The 21350-nt window shown below is 43.6% G+C and overlaps 1 protein-coding gene across 2 annotated transcripts; it reads left to right on the forward strand.

Annotated features, from left to right (window-relative positions):
- Nucleotides 1-1994: 1994 nt before the first annotated feature.
- LOC122919538 (catechol O-methyltransferase-like) lies at nt 1995-16078 on the forward strand. Of its 2 annotated transcripts, XM_044268613.1 has the most exons (6): nt 1995-2136; nt 2740-3048; nt 11474-11667; nt 11792-12046; nt 13805-13936; nt 15551-16078. In XM_044268613.1, exons 2-6 carry the CDS (start codon nt 2775-2777, stop codon nt 15728-15730), a joined length of 1035 nt encoding a protein of 344 aa, XP_044124548.1. In that variant the 5' UTR covers nt 1995-2136; nt 2740-2774; the 3' UTR covers nt 15731-16078. The 2 variants fall into 2 exon arrangements, with proteins under 2 accessions (XP_044124548.1, XP_044124549.1); XM_044268614.1 differs by lacking the exon at nt 11792-12046 and having other exon boundaries at nt 1996-2136.
- Nucleotides 16079-21350: the final 5272 nt, after the last annotated feature.

The following is a 21350-nucleotide window of genomic DNA, read 5'->3' on the forward strand; positions in this document are numbered from 1 at the left end:
GCATTTCACTCGCTGAAGACAAAACTGAAGGGAAAATGCCCCAAGAACAAGCAGGAACTGAAGACTGTTGCAGTAGAGGCCGGGCAGAGCATCACCAGGGATGAGACCAGCGTCTGGTGAGGTCTATGCGTTCCAGACTTCAGGCTGTAATTGACTGCAAAGGATTTGCAACCAAGTATTAAAATGTGAAAGTTTGATTTATGATTATTATTCTGTCCCATTACTTTTGGTTCCTTAATAAGTGGGAGGCCCAGATGCAAACTGCTGTAATTCCTGCACCGTTCACCTGATTTGCATGTAAATACCTCAGATTACAGCTGACAGTCTGCAGGTAAAGCTGACAGTCTGCAGGTAAAGCACATCTTGTTTGTTTTATTTCACATCCATTGTGGTGGTGTATAGAGCCAAAAATGTTAGAATTGTGTCCATGTCCCAATATTTATGGACCTGACTGTATAACCATCGGCGCAGTCTTATGGAGCAGAAAATGCTGCACATAGGTCACAGCGAATCTCTCGGCCAAAATGTGCATAAGGATTGGGACTTGTAATGGGTCATTTATTTGGTGACATTTCTGGGATGAGTCGTGTGACCGTGGCTGACCAAATTAAAGGGGTTTATTCATCACGAGCAGCTTCTGAAAACCTCTGGTTCACTGGCTGTTGAAAAAACTACTACCCCTAGCAAACCCTGATAGCAAGGATTTGTAGCTTTGGCACAGATTGGATCACTGTTAGGCTCCATTCACACGTCCGTGGTGTGTTGCAGACCCACAAATTGCGGATCCACAACACACCTGCCCGACACCCCTATAGAAATGCCTATTCTTGTCCGCAGCTGCGGACAAGAATGGGACATGTTCTATCTTTTGCGGAGCTGCGGACCCGAAGATCGGAGCTGCGCTCTGCAATTGCGGATGCAGACAGCACACTGTGTGCTGTCCGCATCCATTCCGCCCCCATAGAGAATGAATGGGTCCGCACCCGTTCCGCAAAATTGCGGACCCATTTTGCAGACGTGTGAATGGAGCCTTAAGTTGCAGATGCAGAAATCTGTGTATGATAGGAGTTGTATATTTTTTGGGGAATAGCTGAAATGCCTCAGATGAGAACGATAGTGGACTGCAGATGCATAAAGGAATTGTGTATGGCCAAGATGCATTTGTCTGTGCATGCTAGGAGTGGTAGTCTTGCAGTTTAATACCAGTTGAAGAGCCACAGATTAGACTTCTAGTGGACTGCAGGATGCCTACATGGATCTGTCAGTGCATGCTAGGAGATGTAGTCTTGCACTTTAAGGCTAGGGCTACATGATGTCATGTGTCGCGAGACATTAACAGTTTTTAAATAGTGGTCTATGGTGTCGCACTGCAAAATACTGCGACGTGACAGTCGCAGAAAAATCCATCTTGTTGGAGTGTTGCAGTCACAGTGCGACACCATAGACTACCATTATGAAAATTGTCGTGCGACAAAAGTCGTTGTGTAGACTTAGCCCAATACCAGTTGAAGAGCCGCAGATTGGACTTCTAGTGGACTGCAGATGCAGGATGCACACTGGCATCTCTCTGTGCATGCTGGGAGGTGTAGTCTTGCAGTTTAATACCAGTTGAAGAGCCACAGATTGGACTTCTAGTGGCCTGCAGGATGCCTACAGGGATCTGTCGGAGCATGCTAGGAGTTGTAGTTTTATAACCGCTTGAGAGCCACAGGTAAAAAATACCATTATCTTAGGAGACTGCAGAATGATAAAAGGGGGTGAGGGAGGATCAGTTGTATATGTATCCTCTATGGAGATGGCAGTCAGTCCTGCATAGAATCTGCAGCCCCCGACATCAGCATTTTTGGGTCTACATTTTATCAGATTCTATGTCAGTTCATTGGAACGTGACATTTATATTAGTTACTAGCTGCTCACAACTGTACACGACCAGTGGATTCTGGGTCTTGTAGTTCCATAGGAGGGGGACGTATTGGGCACTGCTAGATCTTCCTGTGCCTATAGAGAGGCTGTTGTCCTAGTCGGAGGAAGGCGGGGAGTGAAGATCCTGACTTCTCCTCCCACTGGTGAGGACACATCCACCAAACGCTGCTGAAGAATCCAGGATCCCAGAGCCAGGAAAATCAGGATTTCTCAGTAAGTGTCCATGTGCAAAGATCTGTTATGCGTTGTGTGTGCTGAGCTAGTAGACAGCAAGCAGAGGTGCTGACGTGACTTGTATGACAAGTTTCTCTTTTGGTCCTGAGAGTAGAGGTTTGCAGATCTGCTGTGCCTTGATGTCCCGGTTCTATATCTATCTCGCCCCATATGGATCCTTTTAAGGGCTTTTCCGTGACCTCAATCTTTCCTTTTTAAAAGATGTCGCAAGTTTTTCTGACAAAGTTGAAATTTCTGTGTGTGTCCCCCTCCCCTCCCCCCATAGGGAAGCTTTGTGGTCACATGATGGTTGTGGTTTTACTGAGAAACATTGTGCAGCCCGCCACATTCATGCCGTAATGTAAAATGAAACATTCTTTACGATTCTAATATACTTTGTTTTAGTTCTTCACCATTTTCTGCTTTCTTTAAGACCTAATGCTTTTCACAATTGAGCGTTTGTCTAGGCTGGATTCAATGTAGCAAACTGTCAGGACAAGAGAGGACTGGATACAATTGTAGCAGATGTTTTGTACATTGTTTCCATATTGATTTCTGGCGATATTAAATGTAACCATGTGTGATGTATCGGGCCTGATGCAGGTGGTGGTCTTATCGTCTTGGACGCTGGTCACGTGATGCTGGCGACGGTCCTGACCCTCGTGGCCGTACTGGTATGCGTTGTCTCCCTGGTCGTCTGGCGAGTGCGTACCAACGCTGATTGGGCGCTCTGGTGGCACGACAACTACCTGGAACGAATACGAGACTTTCTTACCGGAACCACTCGGCCTGTAAGGATCCTGCAGCATGTACAGCGCAGTGCCAAGCAGGGAGATGCCCTCAGCGTCATCACTGCCATAGATTCCTATTGCTCCAAGGTGGAATGGGCCATGAATGTCGGAGATAAGAAAGGTAAGTAGGTATCGTGTCATTTCACTTATCTGTCCTAGACAATGTAGGATTATCACAATTATGGTTTGGGAAATTACACAGTGGGCGGTATTATAGTAGTTATATTCTTGCACATAGGAGCAGTATTATAGTAGTTATATTCTTGTACATAGGAGCAGTATTATAGTAGTTATATTCTTGTACATAGGAGCAGTATTATAGTAGTTATATTCTTGTACATAGGAGCAGTATTACATAGGAGTTGGTATTATAGTAGTTATGTTCTTGTACATAGGAGCAGTATTATAGTAGTTATATTATTGTACATAGGAGCAGTATTATAGTACTTATATTCTTGTACATAGGAGGCAGTATTATAGTAGTTATATTCTTGTACATATGAGCAGTATTATAGTAGTTATATTCTTGTACATATGAGCAGTATTATAGTAGTTATATTCTTGTACATAGGAGCAGTATTATAGTAGTTATATTCTTGCACGTAGGAGCAGTATTACATAGGATTTGGTATTATAGTAGTTATGTTCTTGTACATAGGAGCAGTATTATAGTAGTTATATTCTTGTACATAGGAGTCAGTATTATAGTAGTTATATTCTTGTACATAGGAGGCAGTATTATAGTAGTTATATTCCTGTACATAGGAGCAGTATTATAGTAGTTATATTCTTGTACATAGGAGCAGTATTATAGTAGTTATATTCCTGTACATAGGAGTAGTATTATAGTAGTTATATTCTTGTACATGGGAGTAGTATTATAGATTATAGTAGTTATATTCTTGTACATAGGAGCAGTATTATAGTAGTTATATTCTTGTACATAGGAGCAGTATTATAGTAGTTTTATATTCCTGTACATAGGAGTAGTATTATAGTAGTTATATTCTTGTACATAGGAGGCAGTATTATAGTAGTTTTATATTCCTGTACATAGGAGTAGTATTATAGTAGTTATATTCTTGTACATAGGAGCAGTATTATAGTAGTTATATTCCTGTACATAGGAGTAGTATTATAGTAGTTATATTCTTGTACATGGGAGTAGTATTATAGATTATAGTAGTTATATTCTTGTACATAGGAGCAGTATTATAGTAGTTATATTCTTGTACATAGGAGCAGTATTATAGTAGTTTTATATTCCTGTACATAGGAGTAGTATTATAGTAGTTATATTCTTGTACATAGGAGGCAGTATTATAGTAGTTATATTCTTGTACATAGGAGCAGTATTATAGTAGTTATATTCTTGTACATAGGAGGCAGTATTATAGTAGTCATATTCTTGCACATAGGAGCAGTATTACATAGGAGTTGGTATTATAGTAGTTATGTTCTTGTACATAGGAGCAGTGTTATAGTAGTTATATTCCTGTACATAGGAGTAGTATTATAGTAGTTATATTCTTGTACATAGGAGTAGTATTATAGTAGTTATATTCTTGTACATAGGAGGCAGTATTATAGTAGTTATATTCTTGTACATAGGAGCAGTATTATAGTAGTTATATTCCTGTACATAGGAGTAGTATTATAGTAGTTATATTCTTGTACATGGGAGTAGTATTATAGATTATAGTAGTTATATTCTTGTACATAGGAGTAGTATTATAGTAGTTATATTCTTGTACATAGGAGTAGTATTATAGTAGTTATATTCTTGTACATAGGAGCAGTATTATAGTAGTTATATTCTTGTATATAGGAGCAGTATTATAGTAGTTATATTCTTGTATATAGGAGCAGTATTATAGTAGTTATATTCCTGTACATAGGAGTAGTATTATAGTAGTTATATTCCTGTACATAGGAGGCAGTATTATAGTAATTATATTCCTGTACATAGGAGCAGTATTATAGTAGTTATATTCTTGTACATAGGAGCAGTATTATAGTAGTTATATTCTTGTATATAGGAGCAGTATTATAGTAGTTATATTCCTGTACATAGGAGCAGTATTATAGTAGTTATATTCCTGTACATAGGAGCAGTATTATAGTAGTTATATTCCTGTACATAGGAGGCAGTATTATAGTAGTTATATTCTTGTACATAGGAGCAGTATTATAGTAGTTATATTCTTGTACATAGGAGCAGTATTATAGTAGTTTTATATTCTTGTACATAGGAGGCAGTATTATAGTAGTTATATTCTTGTACATATGAGCAGTATTATAGTAGTTATATTCTTGTACATAGGAGCAGTATTATAGTAGTTATATTCTTGTACATAGGAGGCAGTATTATAGTAGTTATATTCTTGTACATAGGAGTAGTATTATAGTAGTTATATTCTTGTACATAGGAGCAGTATTATAGTAGTTATATTCTTGTACATAGGAGGCAGTATTATAGTAGTTATATTCTTGTACATAGGAGTAGTATTATAGTAGTTATATTCTTGTACATGGGAGCAGTATTATAGTAGTTATATTCTTGTACATAGGAGCAGTATTATAGTAGTTATATTTTTGCACATAGGAGCAGTATTACATAGGAGTTGGTATTATAGTAGTTATGTTCTTGTACATAGGAGCAGTATTATAGTAGTTATATTCTTGTACATAGGAGCAGTATTATAGTAGTTATATTCTTGTACATAGGAGCAGTATTATAGTAGTTATATTGCTGTACATAGGAGGCAGTATTATAGTAGTAGTTATATTCTTAACCAAATCTCTTTTTTATTAAGAGGCAAATTGTCAGCAATGACGAGACATGTTATCTCAAGAAGCCAGTCGCAGCTGGCAACACAATTCACATTTAAATCAGTCGCTGATATTGGCATCAATCTCACTGCATTATGAATGAGAAGACCTGTGTGAACATGAGTAACAGCAGGGGGTAGACAAGGGGGAGAACAGAGAGGGGGGGGTTAGGTGGGGGGGTATGTAGGATGTAGTTTCTCACAAGGGTCTAAAAGTTTCGGAATTGCTTCCAGGGGGACCATAATTTCAGGAACTGAGGTCTGGAGTGAGTTTCCCAATGAGCCAGTTCCTCAAATCTAAATATTTGGTCTGTTCTCTCAATCCATGCCAAAATGGAAGGAGGGGAGTCATTCCTCCAAAGAAGGGGAATCAATAAGCGGGCCGCAGTGAGAAGTATGATCGGGAGATTGGATTTAGAGAGAGTCAAAGAACCATTAGGGCACCAGAGCAAAATCAGTTTAGCGTCTAGATGAACTTGGGTATCACAAATCCTGTTCCACATAGTTTCTACCTGGGACCAGAAAGGTCGGATTTTACTGCAATGCCACCATCAATGGGAGAGTAAGCCAACTTCTGATCCGCACCTCCAGCACAGCTCAGAGATATATGGATTGAGCCTATGAAGAAATTCCGGCGTCTTATACCCTCTCGTCAGTAATTTGTAGGAATTAGCCTGGATCTTGATGCAGCAGGTAAATCCATGGGAGTGTGTAAGGATAAAAGCTTTGTCAGGCTCAGACAGAGTTACTGAGAGCTCTTTCTCCCAGGCCTTCAGAAACTTTAAGTCTGGGGATGCGGAAGAGAGCAGCTCCTTATACAGCGTAGAAAGGGGTTTAGACGGGAGGCGAGTTGAGGAAAGCCTCTTCTCCAGCCAAGAAGGCGCATCAGTAGGTCGAAGCGGTTTTTCGAGAAGTGCTAATTCCTTCCGAAAGGCTATAGTAGCTAGAAATGAGGCAGCTTTAACCTTGGAAAGGTTGAAGACCTTATCCCAATCTAAATTACCAGTCTCGGAGGTAATATCCTGTAGAGTGAGGTCTGATAGTAGTGGCCATATCCCAGATGGTTCAGGGATGGTAGGATGTATATGAAACTGAAGGAGGTGCATGGGTAGATGTGGGTTAGGGTACTTTCACACTAGCGTTTTTCTTTTCTGGCGCTGCGTTCCGTCCTAGGGGCTCCATACCGGAAAAGAACTGATCAGACATATCCCCATGCATTCTGAATGGAGAGCAATCCGTTCAGGATGCATCAGGATTTCTTCAGTTCAGGCTTTTCAGAAAACCATAGCCTGTTATATTTTTACCTCCGGCTAAAAATCCTGAACACTTTGACTGAACGCCGGATCAGGCCTTTTTCCCATTGACTTGCATTAACGCCGGATCCGGCTTTTGCATGTTAAACCCGAAAAATGTGAAAAAAAAGATAGTCCATAAATGGCGGATATGTTTTTTCCAATGCATTTTTTCATTGTGATCAAAATCCTGATCAGGATTCAAATGTAATCTGTTTTTCTGGATCCGGCGGGCAGTTCCGGAGTCGGAATTGAACACCGGATTTAAACAACGCTAGTGTGAAAGTAGCCTTATGGAATTGAAGATCCGTAGACCAATACAGTTTGGCCCATTCTACTAGAAGGCCCTTCCATATGGGAGATGGGAACTTATTATTAGCCGTGCATGTACGTAAACCCCATAAGACTAACTTTTCTTTATAGGTAAGTATGTCACGTTCCAGTTGGGAGCAGAGGTTTGCCGGTTGTCGGGAAAGGAGGCTAAATCCTTTACTTGGTATCGATGCTTTGTAATATAGGTATATATCGGGGAGACCAAACCCTCCCAGTCTTTTTTTTATTTTTTATTTTTTTCCCGTGTCAAGGTAGTATAAGCAATCCTAGCGGATTTGCCGTCCCACACAAAAGAGGAAAAAATTCGGGGGACCTCCACAAAGAAGGAATGGGGCATCCAGATGGGTAGTGTCTGAATTAAGTATTTAAAGAGTTTAGGGACTATGAAGGCTTTAAGATAGTGTGTGTGCTTTTTTTTTTTCCTGCCTACTAATGAGATGAAGGGAAGCTTCAGGGAACTTAGGTGTGACCTGATAGAATGGACTATGGGAGCCTGGTTCAGGTTGAACAGGTCATCAGGGTCCGCCGGGATGTGGGTGCCTAGAAAGGGTATAGATTTGGAAGCCCAAGAAAAGGCGGTGGAACGTTCGAGGTCTTCAATTAAAGCAATTAGGCAGGATACGTGAAGGGCCAATGACTTGCTGTAATTAATTTTAAAATTGGAGATCAGCCCATACTCGTCAGAGGGCTTGAAGCTTAGGGAAGGAGGTCATGGGGTTAGAAGTCATGACCAGAAGGTCATCTGTGAAGGCTGCAGTAAGATGGGAATGCGAGCCCACTCGGATCTCCTCTATATCTGGGTCCTGCCTAATTTTAGCAAGCAGGGTTTCCATGACAATGATAAAAAGGGCCGGTGATAATGGGCAGCCTTGCCTTGTACCATTGGTGATGGAAAAGGCCGGTGAGAGTGTGCCGTTGACTGACCCTGGCAGAGGGGGACGAGTACAGGGAAAAGATAGCCGAGATAAAGTTATCCGGGAGGCCAAATTCCGACAGGGCCCGGGACATGAAGTGCTAATTGACCCTTTTAAAGGCCTTCTCTGCGTCCGTACTAAGGCTAGGGGCGCGGAAGCCTGTCTAGCACGAGCTATCAAATGTATTAGGCGGACCGTATTCTCGCTCCCCTGTCTGCCAGAGACAAAGCCCACTTGTTCCCTATTGATAATGTCGGGGAGGACATTTTGGATCCTTCGGGCCAGGATCTTTGCCCACCATTTCACATCAGTGTTCAGTAGGGAAATTGGATGGTACGGTAACTACCGCAACTTAGGGGATCTTTGTTTTCTTTATGGATGACCGTGATATGGGCCGAAAGCGATTGGGGGGGGCCTCCTGCGAGAAGATGGTTGCAAAGGGTTTTGAACTGGGGTACGAATATATGTTTGAAGGTTTTGTAATAGGATATAGTAAGGCCGTCAGGGCCTGGACTCTTTCCGGAAGGGATAGAAGAGCGGACCTTAAATATTTCAGATTCAGTTATTGGGGGCCAACAGGCAGGGATGACTGCGAGGGGGTGATGGAAGAGAGGAATTGTTCAGTTGCTTTTGCGATGTGGAATGGCTAGTGGGTGCTAAGTTGTAAAGATCTTTATAGAAAGCACAAAAGGCTTTCGCTATATCGGGGGTAGCTTTGTGCAGTGTACCTCCAGCATCTATGACAGCCGCAATGAAGGAGTCAGTACGTTGTTTTTTAACTAAGGCCGACCTCAACCTGTTCCCTTTATCCCCGTGGGCGTTGGCGCGGAACTTAGAGCGCGGAAGGAGTTTAGCTGAGGTGACATTCAGCTAATTTTTGAGCTTTGCTCGAGCTTCCGAGAGCTCAGTTGCACAATTGAGGGCTTGGGATTGTTTGAGTTAGTTAAGGGTTTCTATGTGAGATAGCAGCGTAGTCACGGCCTGTGAACGCTGTTTTTTGAGGTGAGCTCCTAGGGCAATTAGTTCTCCCCTTATGACTGCTTTATGGGTTGCCCAAATTATGGACGGGGAGGGGGCAGAAGGATCAGGGGTGTTGTGCCTGAAAAATCCGTTTAGTGAAAAGGACAACTTGGAGGCATGGGATGGGTCTAGAATGATAGTATCATTGATGCGCCAATTCCATTCCTTCTTTGGGAAATGTTTAAAAAGATGGGGGCATGATCTGATAGGGTAATATTCCCTATTTTGGCTAGGGTAACCCTATTGGCATATGCTTTAGAGAGGAAAAGATAGTCCAGTCTGTGGTAGGAGGATTTAGCATTAGAGTAAAGGGTAAAGTCTCTGCCAGAGGGGTCCATGGTGCGCCATACGTCCAGAACACCCAGCTTCTGCAGAGCAAGTTTTAGGCAGGTGTGCGTGATAGCTGACTTCTTGTTAGAAGAGTCTAATGCCGGTTCAAGGGTAACATTGAAATCACCACACCTACTTTAAAAGAGGCTAATGGGGCGAGGGTCTGGACAAGCCACCCCGGTTAGGTGCATAGATATTTGCTAAGGTAATCGGCGTGTCAGCAATGGTACCCTTCACAAACAAATGGCGACCCTCAGGGTCTAAGGAGAATGCTTAAATGGGAGTTGTTTGTGAATCGTTATATTCTTGTACGTAGGAGGCAGTATTATAGTAGTTATATTCTTGTACATAGGAGCAGTATTATAGTAGTTATATTCTTGTACATAGGAGCAGCATTATAGTAGTTATATTCTTGTACATAGGAGCAGTATTATAGTAGTTATATTCTTGTACATAGGGGCAGTATTATAGTAGTTATATTCTTGTACATAGGAGGCAGTATTATAGTAGTTATATTCTTGTACATAGGAGGCAGTATTATAGTAGTTATATTCCTGTACATAGAAGCAGTATTATAGTAGTTATATTCTTGTACATAGGAGGCAGTATTATAGTAGTTATATTCTTGTACATAGGAGCAGTATTATAGTAGTTATATTCTTGTACATAGGAGCAGTATTATAGTAGTTATATTCTTGTACATAGGAGCAGTATTATAGTAGTTATATTCTTGTACATAGGAGCAGTATTATAGTAGTTATATTCTTGTACATAGGAGCAGTATTATAGTAGTTATATTCTTGTACATAGGAGCAGTATTATAGTAGTTATATTATTGTACATAGGAGGCAGTATTATAGTAGTTATATTATTGTACATAGGAGGCAGTATTATAGTAGTTATATTCTTGTACATAGGAGCAGTATTATAGTAGTTATATTCTTGTACATAGGAGGCAGTATTATAGTAGTTATATTCTTGTACATAGGAGCAGTATTATAGTAGTTATATTCTTGTACATAGGAGCAGTATTATAGTAGTTATATTCTTGTACATAGGAGCAGTATTATAGTAGTTATATTCTTGTACATAGGAGCAGTATTATAGTAGTTATATTCTTGTACATAGGAGCAGTATTATAGTAGTTATATTCTTGTACATAGGAGCAGTATTATAGTAGTTATATTCTTGTACATAGGAGCAGTATTATAGTAGTTATATTATTGTACATAGGAGGCAGTATTATAGTAGTTATATTATTGTACATAGGAGGCAGTATTATAGTAGTTATATTCTTGTACATAGGAGCAGTATTATAGTAGTTATATTCTTGTACATAGGAGGCAGTATTATAGTAGTTATATTCTTGTACATAGGAGCAGTATTATAGTAGTTATATTCTTGTACATAGGAGCAGTATTATAGTAGTTATATTCTTGTACATAGGAGGCAGTATTATAGTAGTTATATCCTTGTACATAGGAGGCAGTATTATAGTAGTTATATTCTTGTACATAGGAGGCAGTATTATAGTAGTTATATTCTTGTACATAGGAGCAGTATTATAGTAGTTATATTCTTGTACATAGGAGGCAGTATTATAGGAGTTATATTCTCTCTTACAAAGAGTATTACTGCGCAAGAGCAACAATATGATGAATATGAAATCTGTGCAACATCCTGAGGTGTAGTAGTGACTTTCGAAGTAAACCATGACATGTATTAAAAAAAAAACTACAATTTACCGTTTAGTGATAATTGCACCATACGCAGAGAATAATAAAGTAAAATCTGCTTTAATATAACCTCTTGTCTGTATTTGGCAGGTGAGATCCTCGACACAGTGGTATTAGAGACTCGTCCCCGTTATGTATTGGAGCTTGGCACATACTGTGGATATTCAACTTTGAGGATTGCCCGTCTGCTGCCCCCTGGTGCTCGACTTATTACTATAGAAATGAACCCTCACTATGCTCAGGTGGCTAGGGAAATATTTCAGTATGCAGGACTGGATGCACAGGTAGGAAGCCGTGGCGAGTATGCGCTGGGCAGCCGCTTTTACATATCCATTATCTCATTATTCATCTCTCTTTTTTTGTCATACACCGCACCTGATTTCCCCCTCTATCCCTGTCCACCTGTAGCTACCCCCTATATCTGATTTTCCACTACCTTCCACACCTCCGTCCTCTTGCCTTCAGGCAGAGCAGAACGCCATGCAGTCCGCTTGCCACCAGCGCAAGTGGCGTCTCCAGGAAGCCCTAATCTATACCACATTACACTGTCTGCAGCTGCCACTTCAGCTGTTTGCTCGCACTCCTCAGTACCCGCTGAGTCCTTCGTCACTTCCTGCACAAGGAAAATCTGCAGAGAAGCTGCCAAAGGGTCCCATATGCAAGGTGAGACCCCCAGCCCTTTTTGGATCGGTTCTTGCAAACAGAATCAGATGCTCCCACTACAATGTTTCCCAAGAATGTCACCATAAGAGTGCCACACAAAAAGTGTCGCCATGAAAGTGCCAGCCATGAATGCCTGTATTACCGTAGCATCCAAAACAATGTCCTCAAAAGACTGCCAGATGCAAGAGCCCCCATTGTAATTTCACCTGCGAAAGTCGCCATAAGAGTGGCACATACAATAATGGACCCATAATAGGCTGGAAACGTATTATTTATTTTCCGAACTAGTATGGGTCAAATAAATAAATACATTCCAGAACTGATTTTTATTGGATAACACTGACAGCATTATGTCAGTGTTATCCAATACATTCCAGACCTCTAAGGGTTACATAGCATCATAAATAGATATAATGCTATGAGACCCAGTCAGTGCTGGGAGGTCAGGACGGGAGCTGCGGCATACTCGCACTGCGAGCCCCATGCGTGCAATTCACTTGTCTGAAAGACTGGCGCTTTTAGCGCTAGTTTTGATATCCCCATGCGCTGACGGAGGATGTGCCTCGTCATAAATTAGGCGCATGCCTCATCATAAATTAAGCGCGTCATCGGGGGGGATATCTAAGACCAGCGCAAATGGCTGGACTTTGATAAATTGCCCTCATTGTACCTTGTTTATTAGGGCTCATGCACCCAAACGTGGGCAATTTGCGGCCCCCAATGCACGAGCACCGTCCGTGTGGCTGGTACATACAGATGCAGACCCATTTAACTTAAATGGGTCCATGTTCCATCCGGCACCACAAAAAATAGAACAAGTGAATGGGTCCACGGATGCGGTGCAAATGCCTGCTGTTTGCAGGCATTTGTGGGTGCACTTGTATCAGGCTATGGCAGTGATCAAATTGTTTTCAGAGGCATTAGTGAGGGCATGTCCCCATTTGTCCTCTAAAGACATGTACTATAGTCGTGGGCCTGGTAACAGGACTATATAATGCAAATATATAGTCCATTATTATTGTTCTGCTTACACGTGTGAACTATAACAATCTGCACGTCAGTGTTCGCTTCCCATGAGAGAATCCAGCTCGCCTCCACTATTTTTAAGTCCAGCGAGGCCCATCGGAGTGTCATTGCATTGGGTTCAGCAGGATTACAGGAGGAAGCGTACTTATCAAGCTGTATTTCCAATGGGAGGAAACCCATCTATCTGACAGCGGAGACCTTGGCACGCCAGTAGAGGGCACGTCTCTTCATCGGGTCTCCAGAGGGAAAAGCTGTCCGCTCTCATTTATCATCCAGCCCGTGATGTGCAGTTGCACGTGGGCCCTGGGGGGGTCCAAAAAGCCAAATAAGAAGTATGATTATCTATGAATGCGATGGTTGGGTTGAGGAATGAGTCGTGGAGGTTGTAGCGCTGGTGACAACCCATTAGTGAGATGTAGCAGAAGCCATATTAATGGTTACACAGCTTTTCCCAAACTCCTGCATGACCAATCTAATTTCTGTACCCCCTGCTGAAATGGCGCTGCACAGCTAGGCCAACGTGTCATCCTCAAACGGCAGCCCTCCAGCTATTGCAAAACTACAACTCCCAGCATGCCCAAACAGCCTACAGCAGGGCATTGTGGGAGTTGTAGTTTTACAACAGCTGGAGGGCCGCAGTTTGAGGATGCCTGCTCTAGGAACTGTGATGTTGGCCATATTGTTTCCCGGGAACGCACAGAACAGTGTGATGAGACGGTTCTTGTCTCCCAGGTGGAGCTGCTGGTCGGATCCAGCACAGTCCTCATTCCTCAGCTGAAAAAGAAACTGGACATAGAAAAGTTTGATCTGGTGTTTATCGACCACTGGAAGGTCAGTTACCTCCCCGACACCAAACTGCTGGAGGTAAGTGAATCGTATCCGTGCTTTTTTTTTTTACTGCAAACAGCGCGCCGCTGACGTGAACGGGATTTATAATACTTTACACTGCTGCATGCGCAACCTGTTTCCTTTTGTATTAAGCTTTTTTATTTTATTTGTTTAAATATAAACGATGCCACTAGAAATCCCTTTCATGTCATTTAAGTTCTGCGCATTTCAAAATATTTGCTTGCAGTCAGTGAGTAGAAACATTAATGGATGCACTTTAGAGGCTGGAAGCTAGCCCTTTTGGCATCGGCACATGGCTTGTTACTGTAGACAGCTCCGATGCGTTGTCCGGTTCTGGTTCCACGTGGCCGAGGACCTCACTCACATTCAAGTCAGCGCTGTGTTCAGATTGACTGTAAAAAGTGAATTATGCTCCGGTTGCCATACTACACAAAATGCTACCGCGGGTGGGTTTGGCTAGGCTGTATATGACTAGCTGCCCCATGTGGTCCCACCCTTACAAATGACAATCCATTTTTAGGTGTTTTTTTGGGACTCATAAGTATCTGATCAGTGTGGTGGTTTGACACCCGGGACCCCCGCTTATTATCTTCAGTGAATGCTGTGGCCTCCTGACAGCTAACCATGCACAGCGCCACCCATTGTATAGTGGCTGTGCTTGGTATTGCAGCTCAGCCCCATTTCCTTGAATGGGACTGAGCTGCAACTAGACCAAGTTACTGAAGAACGTGACGTCACCACTCAGCAGCCCTTTCAAACAGCTGAATAATGGGGGTGTCGGGACTCGGACCCCCACCGATCGGATATTGATGATCTGTCCGGAAAATCCTTTAATAGTCCATTAGAAAACCGCCCCGTCTTGTGTATCTTCATGGCTTTCGGCTGCTATGTGAGACTGTACTCTCACAAGTCCTGATCCTATGTAAGGCATCATGTACACAACCATATATTTATTTTTTTGATGCCCGTAAAATACAGATGACGTCCGTGTTTCATCTGCACTTTTTGTGGACCCATTGACCTCAATGGGTCTGCGGCCAAGAATAGGACATATGGATGTGGAATGATCCGTGTGCTTTCTGCATCCACATGTCCTATACTTGGCATAGGGTATTGTGCACATTATTAGTATTTATTATTAAAGCGCCATTCATTCCATAGCGCTGTACATGTGATAAGCGGCGCACATACATAATACAGACCATTGCACTAATCCTGGCACAGAAGGGGAGAGGGCCCTGCCCGCGAGGGCTTACAATCTACGAGTGCATGGCCTCAGGCTACGTTCACACTGCATTTAGCCCTCCGCTAGGCATTCAGTCTGAATCCCAGTTCCACGTTCCTCCCCATCTGATCCTGCATTAGACATATAGACAGAAAGCTCAAGCATCGTCTGATCATTGCAATCCCTAATCTCTTCATTCTTGTATTTGCTCATTCCTTTATCCTGCTCTTGCTCTTTTACCCTCCCCCCATATATCTTTACATTCTTGTAGGTCCTCAATAGCCTTAGCTTTGCTTCACTGCTCTGCCATCTGTGCCTTCTTTTACATCATGCCTTGCCTCTCTATACGTGAATGCATGCCCTCTTCTTCAGCAGTGCCCATAACCTTCCCTTCTCTTCTCCAGGAATGCGGCTTGTTAAAAGCGGGCACCGTTCTCCTGGCCGATAACGTCATTTGTCCCGGAGCTCCGGATTATCTGGAGTATATACGGAACTGCCCGCGCTACCGGAGCCAGTGTTTCCCAGCACAGCTGGAGTACCTGCAGGTGGAGGACGGCGTGGAGAAGTCGGTCTTCTTAGGATGATGGACTTCGTGCTGTAGAAGATGCCAAGTCCATGTACTCAACAACAAAGAGCTTGGTCCAGAGAACGTGAATGGGCTCGGGACATAAGGCAATATCCGAGGGGGAGGATTTTGGTGGTTGTCATCAAGTTCCCATTCCACTGCCCCCTCTCTAGATTAGGAACATCATTGCAGTGCCACAATGGAGGTGGCGGCTCGGTATTTGATTATTCTGGCATCCTCATAGGGTTACAGCCCATTTCCATCACCAGGTCAAGTCCCTGGGTATAGACATTTAATTTTTTTGCCTGAAAACGTCTACTTGGAAATGTTAAGAATATTTACATAAAATAAAAAAAAAGTCATTTCATCGCTGTCTTCTCTTCCGTTCCTTTTCCCATCTTAGACATTGGGGTCATGTTGCTCGGATATGGCCCCAATGTCTATGTGCGGGGCCCAGCTTCGAGACCCCCACCTATCTTTAGAACGGAGCCTGCAAAGTGCAGGAGGCCCCGCGCGCCGTTAATTTCCATGGCCGTTTCCGTCAGCCCCATAGAAGCGAATGGAGCGGTGGTCGCGCTTCCCATTCATTTCAATAGCTAAGCTGAGCACGCCGCTTGGTTATTTTCAGCAGCCCCATAGAAACGAATGGAGGGCGGCCGTGCTTGTGCGGTGTGGGCTCCGTTCTAAGGATAGGTGCCGGACCTCCACCTATCGGACATTGGGATCATATCGCTAGGACATGCTCCCAATATCTAAGATGGGACCACCTCTTTAAAATTCTACTGGGAAAAGCTGGTGACAACCAGTACGTTTCGCCAGTTCTAATCTATCGCCTTTGTAAAATGGAAGGCTATTCGGTGTAGGCACACATGGGCGTGGAAATCAAACCTCAGTAATGGGAGGTAGATGGTTCGTGAACGTCTGTTGTACAGAATCGCCCCAGTTTGGATAATGCAATTCCCAGGAACGCCATCACGCACGCAATCACACATCAGGGTGAATTCAGACGCGGCAGGAAATTTTTCCATTGGCCGTACATGGATTCCTGGAAAACGACATTGAGACGAATTGGAGAATCGCAGAGATCTGCGGTGTGTGTGTGAATGTACCCTTACGCATGAATAGGCAGATTACTGTCCAGGCAGGACGGACCCTCCATCCCAGTATAGGACACTAATGCCTGGTCAGGAGAAGAAGCTGCAGCACCTCGGCTAATAGGCTGTAATTAGAATAATGACAGGGGGCTCAGGAATTTAGGTCACCCAGCAGGAGGGGGCAGCTCATGAGAGAGGCCTGCAAGGATTAGGGCACTACTTAGAGTTGGCATAATTAGGAAGGACGCAGTCTAATTTAACTCCCTCACCTCCAGGTCACTCATTAATATTAATTATTCTTGCAGCCTCCTAATGACTGATGGTCTAGGTGGGTTTAAATGTGACTATAAATGAAGTATAACATCTGGTCACCCCCTCACGTTGCTGCCAGGCTGTCGGCTTCTTTGGATATGCAAATCGACCCGGGCATCAAACCGCAGAAGCAAATGGAGCAGGACGGGTGGATCTCATTTACACTGAAAATGGGAAAATTCTTCTGACAATTTGCGTCACTGCCCTTATTTTTTCTTTCTCACCATGTTCCAGGTTTGCAGCATCTGAATCCTACCCCGATGCATGGGCTTTACAGCCTGGTATCATCATAGTGGGTGGGGGGATAATTCCTAGTTATCAGCGTTATATAATAATAGCCAGAGGCAGCAGGTTGTGGAGCTGGTGTATCTAAGCCTGTCATGCGGGAGACTGTATGCAGAGCTAGTGTATCTAATCCTGTCATGCGGGAGACTGTATGCAGAGCCAGTGTATCTAATCCTGTCATGTGTGATATTATCTGGTGAGCTACGTATCTAGGCCTATATTGTGATACCGTCTCCCAAGGCAGTGCATCTAAGCGTATCATGTATGATACTGTCTGCTGAGCTGTGTATCTAAAGCTCTAAACCTATGTTAGATACTGATTTGTCCAGCTGCTGCCTATTGTGTGACAGTCTGCGGAGCCATTGTATCTAAGCCTGTCCTCTATGCTAGTCTCATGAACTGATTTATTCAACCTTATTATGTGATACTGTCTTCTGAGATGATGTATCTAAGCATATTGTAATACGGTGCTTGGCTTTTGTATCCAACATTATCATGTGTGATACTGTCTGCTGAACTGATGTATCTAAGCCTATTCTGTGTGATACTGTCTGCTTGGTTGGTGTATCTAAGCCTATTATGTGTGATACTGCCTGCTGAGCTTGTGTATCTAAGCCTGTCACATGGGATACAGTGTCAGGGAGTTGCTCAGCACTTAATTCTTCTAATATTAATAACCTGGAATATAAAGGATGGGGGGGGAGAGAGGAGATACCTCCAGTTTAGATACAGATCTGGTCGGTACCTACGCTGTACACTGACCCTGGAGTGATGTCACTTATTTTATAATTGTGTCACGGGGGTGATGAGCAGCAAAATGTGGATTATCTGTAATCTCTGCAACGTGTCAAGTGCCGCCATCTGTAATGTCAGGGCTGGAAGTGGACCGGTGCCAGTCCCCCATGCCAGCAGGGGGCAGGATGGCTGAGTACCCCTTCCAAGCCTAAAAGACAATAGTGGTCACACTGCAACCATCAGAAAACTACCTACGGTTAAAAACACGATTGTTAAAGGGGTTGTCCAGGTTCAGAGCTGAACCCGGACATACCCTTATTTTCACCCCGGCAGCCCCCCTGAGCCTAGCATCGGAGCATCTCATGCTCCGATGCGCTCCAGTGCCCTGCGCTAGATCGCGCAGGGCACGGGCTCTTGTGTTTTCAATAACACACTGCCGGGCGGTAACTTCCACCCAGCAGTGTGTTCGGTGACGTCACCGGCTCTGAGGGGCGGGCTTTAGCTCTGCCCTAGCCGTTTTACTGGCTAGGGCAGAGCCAAATCCTGCCCATCAGTGCCGGTGACGTCACCGGGGTTCCTGTCAGCCCCATAGAGAGCCCGGTACGTCACCGCAACTCAAAAAATGCCTTTGCCCTGCGCGATTTAGCGCAGGGCAAAGGAGAGCATCGGAGCATGAACTGCTCCGATGCTCATGTGAGGGGGGCTGCCTGGGTGAAAATGGAGGGATGTCCAGGTTCAGCTCTGAACCTGGACAACCCCTTTTAACCCTTCCAGAATGTGGCCATTTTCCGTTTTTTCACACCTGTCCTTCCTGGAGATTTTTTTTATTTATTTTTTTCCCATATGGGGGCTTTGTGTGGGACAAGTTGTACTTTCTCATGGCACCATGTAATATTGCAATATGATGTAGTGGGGAGCTGGAAAAAAATTCCAAATGTGGTGGAATCAAGAAAAGAAAAAAAAAATGCTATTCTTAGTTTTATGGGTTTCATTTTTACAGCTTTCACTACGCACTAAAACTGCCGTTACCTTCATTCTCTGGCTCAGTATGACTACGGCAATACCACATTAATATTTAAAGGAGACCAGTCACCCCCTTTATGCTGACCCCACTGAGGGCAGCATAAAGTAGAGACAGAAATGCTGATGTCAGCGGTGTGTCACTCATGAGCTAAAAGTAAGCGGTTGCTGAGAACCAGCATCATAATCATTGCAGCCCAGGCCTGGAAAAGAGTCCAGTCTACCTGAGAAGAGTCCTGGTTATTCCTAATCTCCTGCTCTCTCGCCCGTCTGCTGATGACTGGCAGTTCTCTCCTAGAGGGAAAGGGAGAAGCCTGTCAGTCATCAGCAGGAGAGCAGGACTTCATGAGTAACCAGGACTCTTTTCCAGGCCCAGTTTGTGATGTTGGTTCTCAGCAACCACTTAGGCCTCATGCACACGACCGTTGTGTGCATCCGTGGCCGTTGTGCCATTTTCCGTTTTTTTTCACGGACCCATTGACTTTCAATGGGTCCGTGGAAAAATCGGAAAATGCACCGTTTGGCAGCCGCATCCGTGATCAGTGTTTCCTGGCCGTGAAAAAATACTTCAATTACTCTTACCGGTAATATGTTTTCCATGAGCCCATGACAGCACCTGTGAGAGATCCTCCTCCCTCCGGACAGGAAACAGGAACTTCCCAGATCTTTAAATTGGTCCCGTGCCTTCTACCTTCAGTATTTGACAAGATTCCTGGGACCAGCAACACACCTATATATAGTGAGAACTAACAACATAGGCGAGAAAACATAATAGACAAAAACTCTGCGCCAAATATATGCCAGGCATATCTCTTCTTTGGCACCAAACTAAAGAGTAGACTTCTCTTTTTTCCCATTATTCTCTATATATAAAAAAATGATATATATATAGATATATATATACATATTTTTTTTTTTTTTTTTTTATATATATTTTTTTTTTTTTTTTTTAGGGGGGGAATTATGTAGGTGCTGTCATGGGCTCATGGAAAACATATTACCGGTAAGAGTAATTGAAGTATTTCCATTACGCCCCATGACAGCACCTGTGAGAGACTAGACTAGATAACTCTTAGGGAGGGACTGCAGCCTGCAGCACCTTTCTCCCAAAGGACATATCCTGCACAGATGAAAGGTCCAACCTGTAGTGTTTGTAAAACGTAGAGGGGGAACTCCACGTTGCAGCCCTACAGATCTGTTCTATGGTAGCGCACCCTTTTTCTGCCCAGGAAGAGGCTACTGCCCTGGTGGAATGGGCTGAAAAATCTGAAGGGACCTGACAATCTGATAGTGAATAAGCCAAACCTATCGCTCTTTTGATCCATCTGGCTAAGGTACGGCTTGTAACCTTGGAGCCCCTGTTCTGACCCTGAAATTGAACAAAGAGCTGCGGGGTCTTTCTAAAGTCCTTTGTAGATTCTAAATACTCACAGACACTCCTCCTAACATCTAAAGTATGAAAGGATTTCTCTCCTTCATTCTTTGGGTCCTGACAAAAGGAAGGGAGAACTATCTCCTGAGACCTATGAAACACCGACACTACTTTGGGCAGGAACGCAGGGTCTGGTCTGAGAACAATCCTATCCTCCAGAATCTGGGTATATGGAGGGGAAGAGGACAAAGAGGACAGCTCTCCAACACGCCTGGCAGATGTAATGGCCACTAAAAATACAGTCTTATAGGACAGCATCTTTAAGGAGATGTCCCCCAGAGGCTCGAACGGAGCTTTGGTTAGAGCAGAAAGAACCAGGTTAAGGTCCCATGGGGCTGACTTAGATCTAACTACAGGACAAAGTCTAGAAGACCCCCTAATGAACCTTTTGACCCAAGGATGAGAGGCCAAACGAAAGTCAAACAGGACACTCAGTGCCGAGACCTGCACCTTGAGAGTGCTGGGTTTAAGTCTTTTGTTCAGGCCTTCCTGCAAAAAGTTCAAAATTAACGGGATGTTGGGCGAGTTCAAGTCTAAGCCTGGACCTGCAAACCGAAGGAAGGTTTTCCATACCCTCAGGTAGATGTCGGAGGTGACTTTTTTCCTACTAGCTAGGAGAGTCCCGATGACCTGCTCTGATAGGCCCCTAGACCTGAAGAAAGACCTCTCAAAATCCAAGCTGTCAGATGGAGATTCTTGACTTCCGGATGATGTAGAGGGCCCTGATATAATAGGTCCTGTCTTTCTGGAAGCACCCAGGG

This window comes from Bufo gargarizans, chromosome 9, assembly GCF_014858855.1.
Source record: "Bufo gargarizans isolate SCDJY-AF-19 chromosome 9, ASM1485885v1, whole genome shotgun sequence".
NCBI classification, from domain to species: Eukaryota; Metazoa; Chordata; class Amphibia; order Anura; family Bufonidae; genus Bufo; species Bufo gargarizans.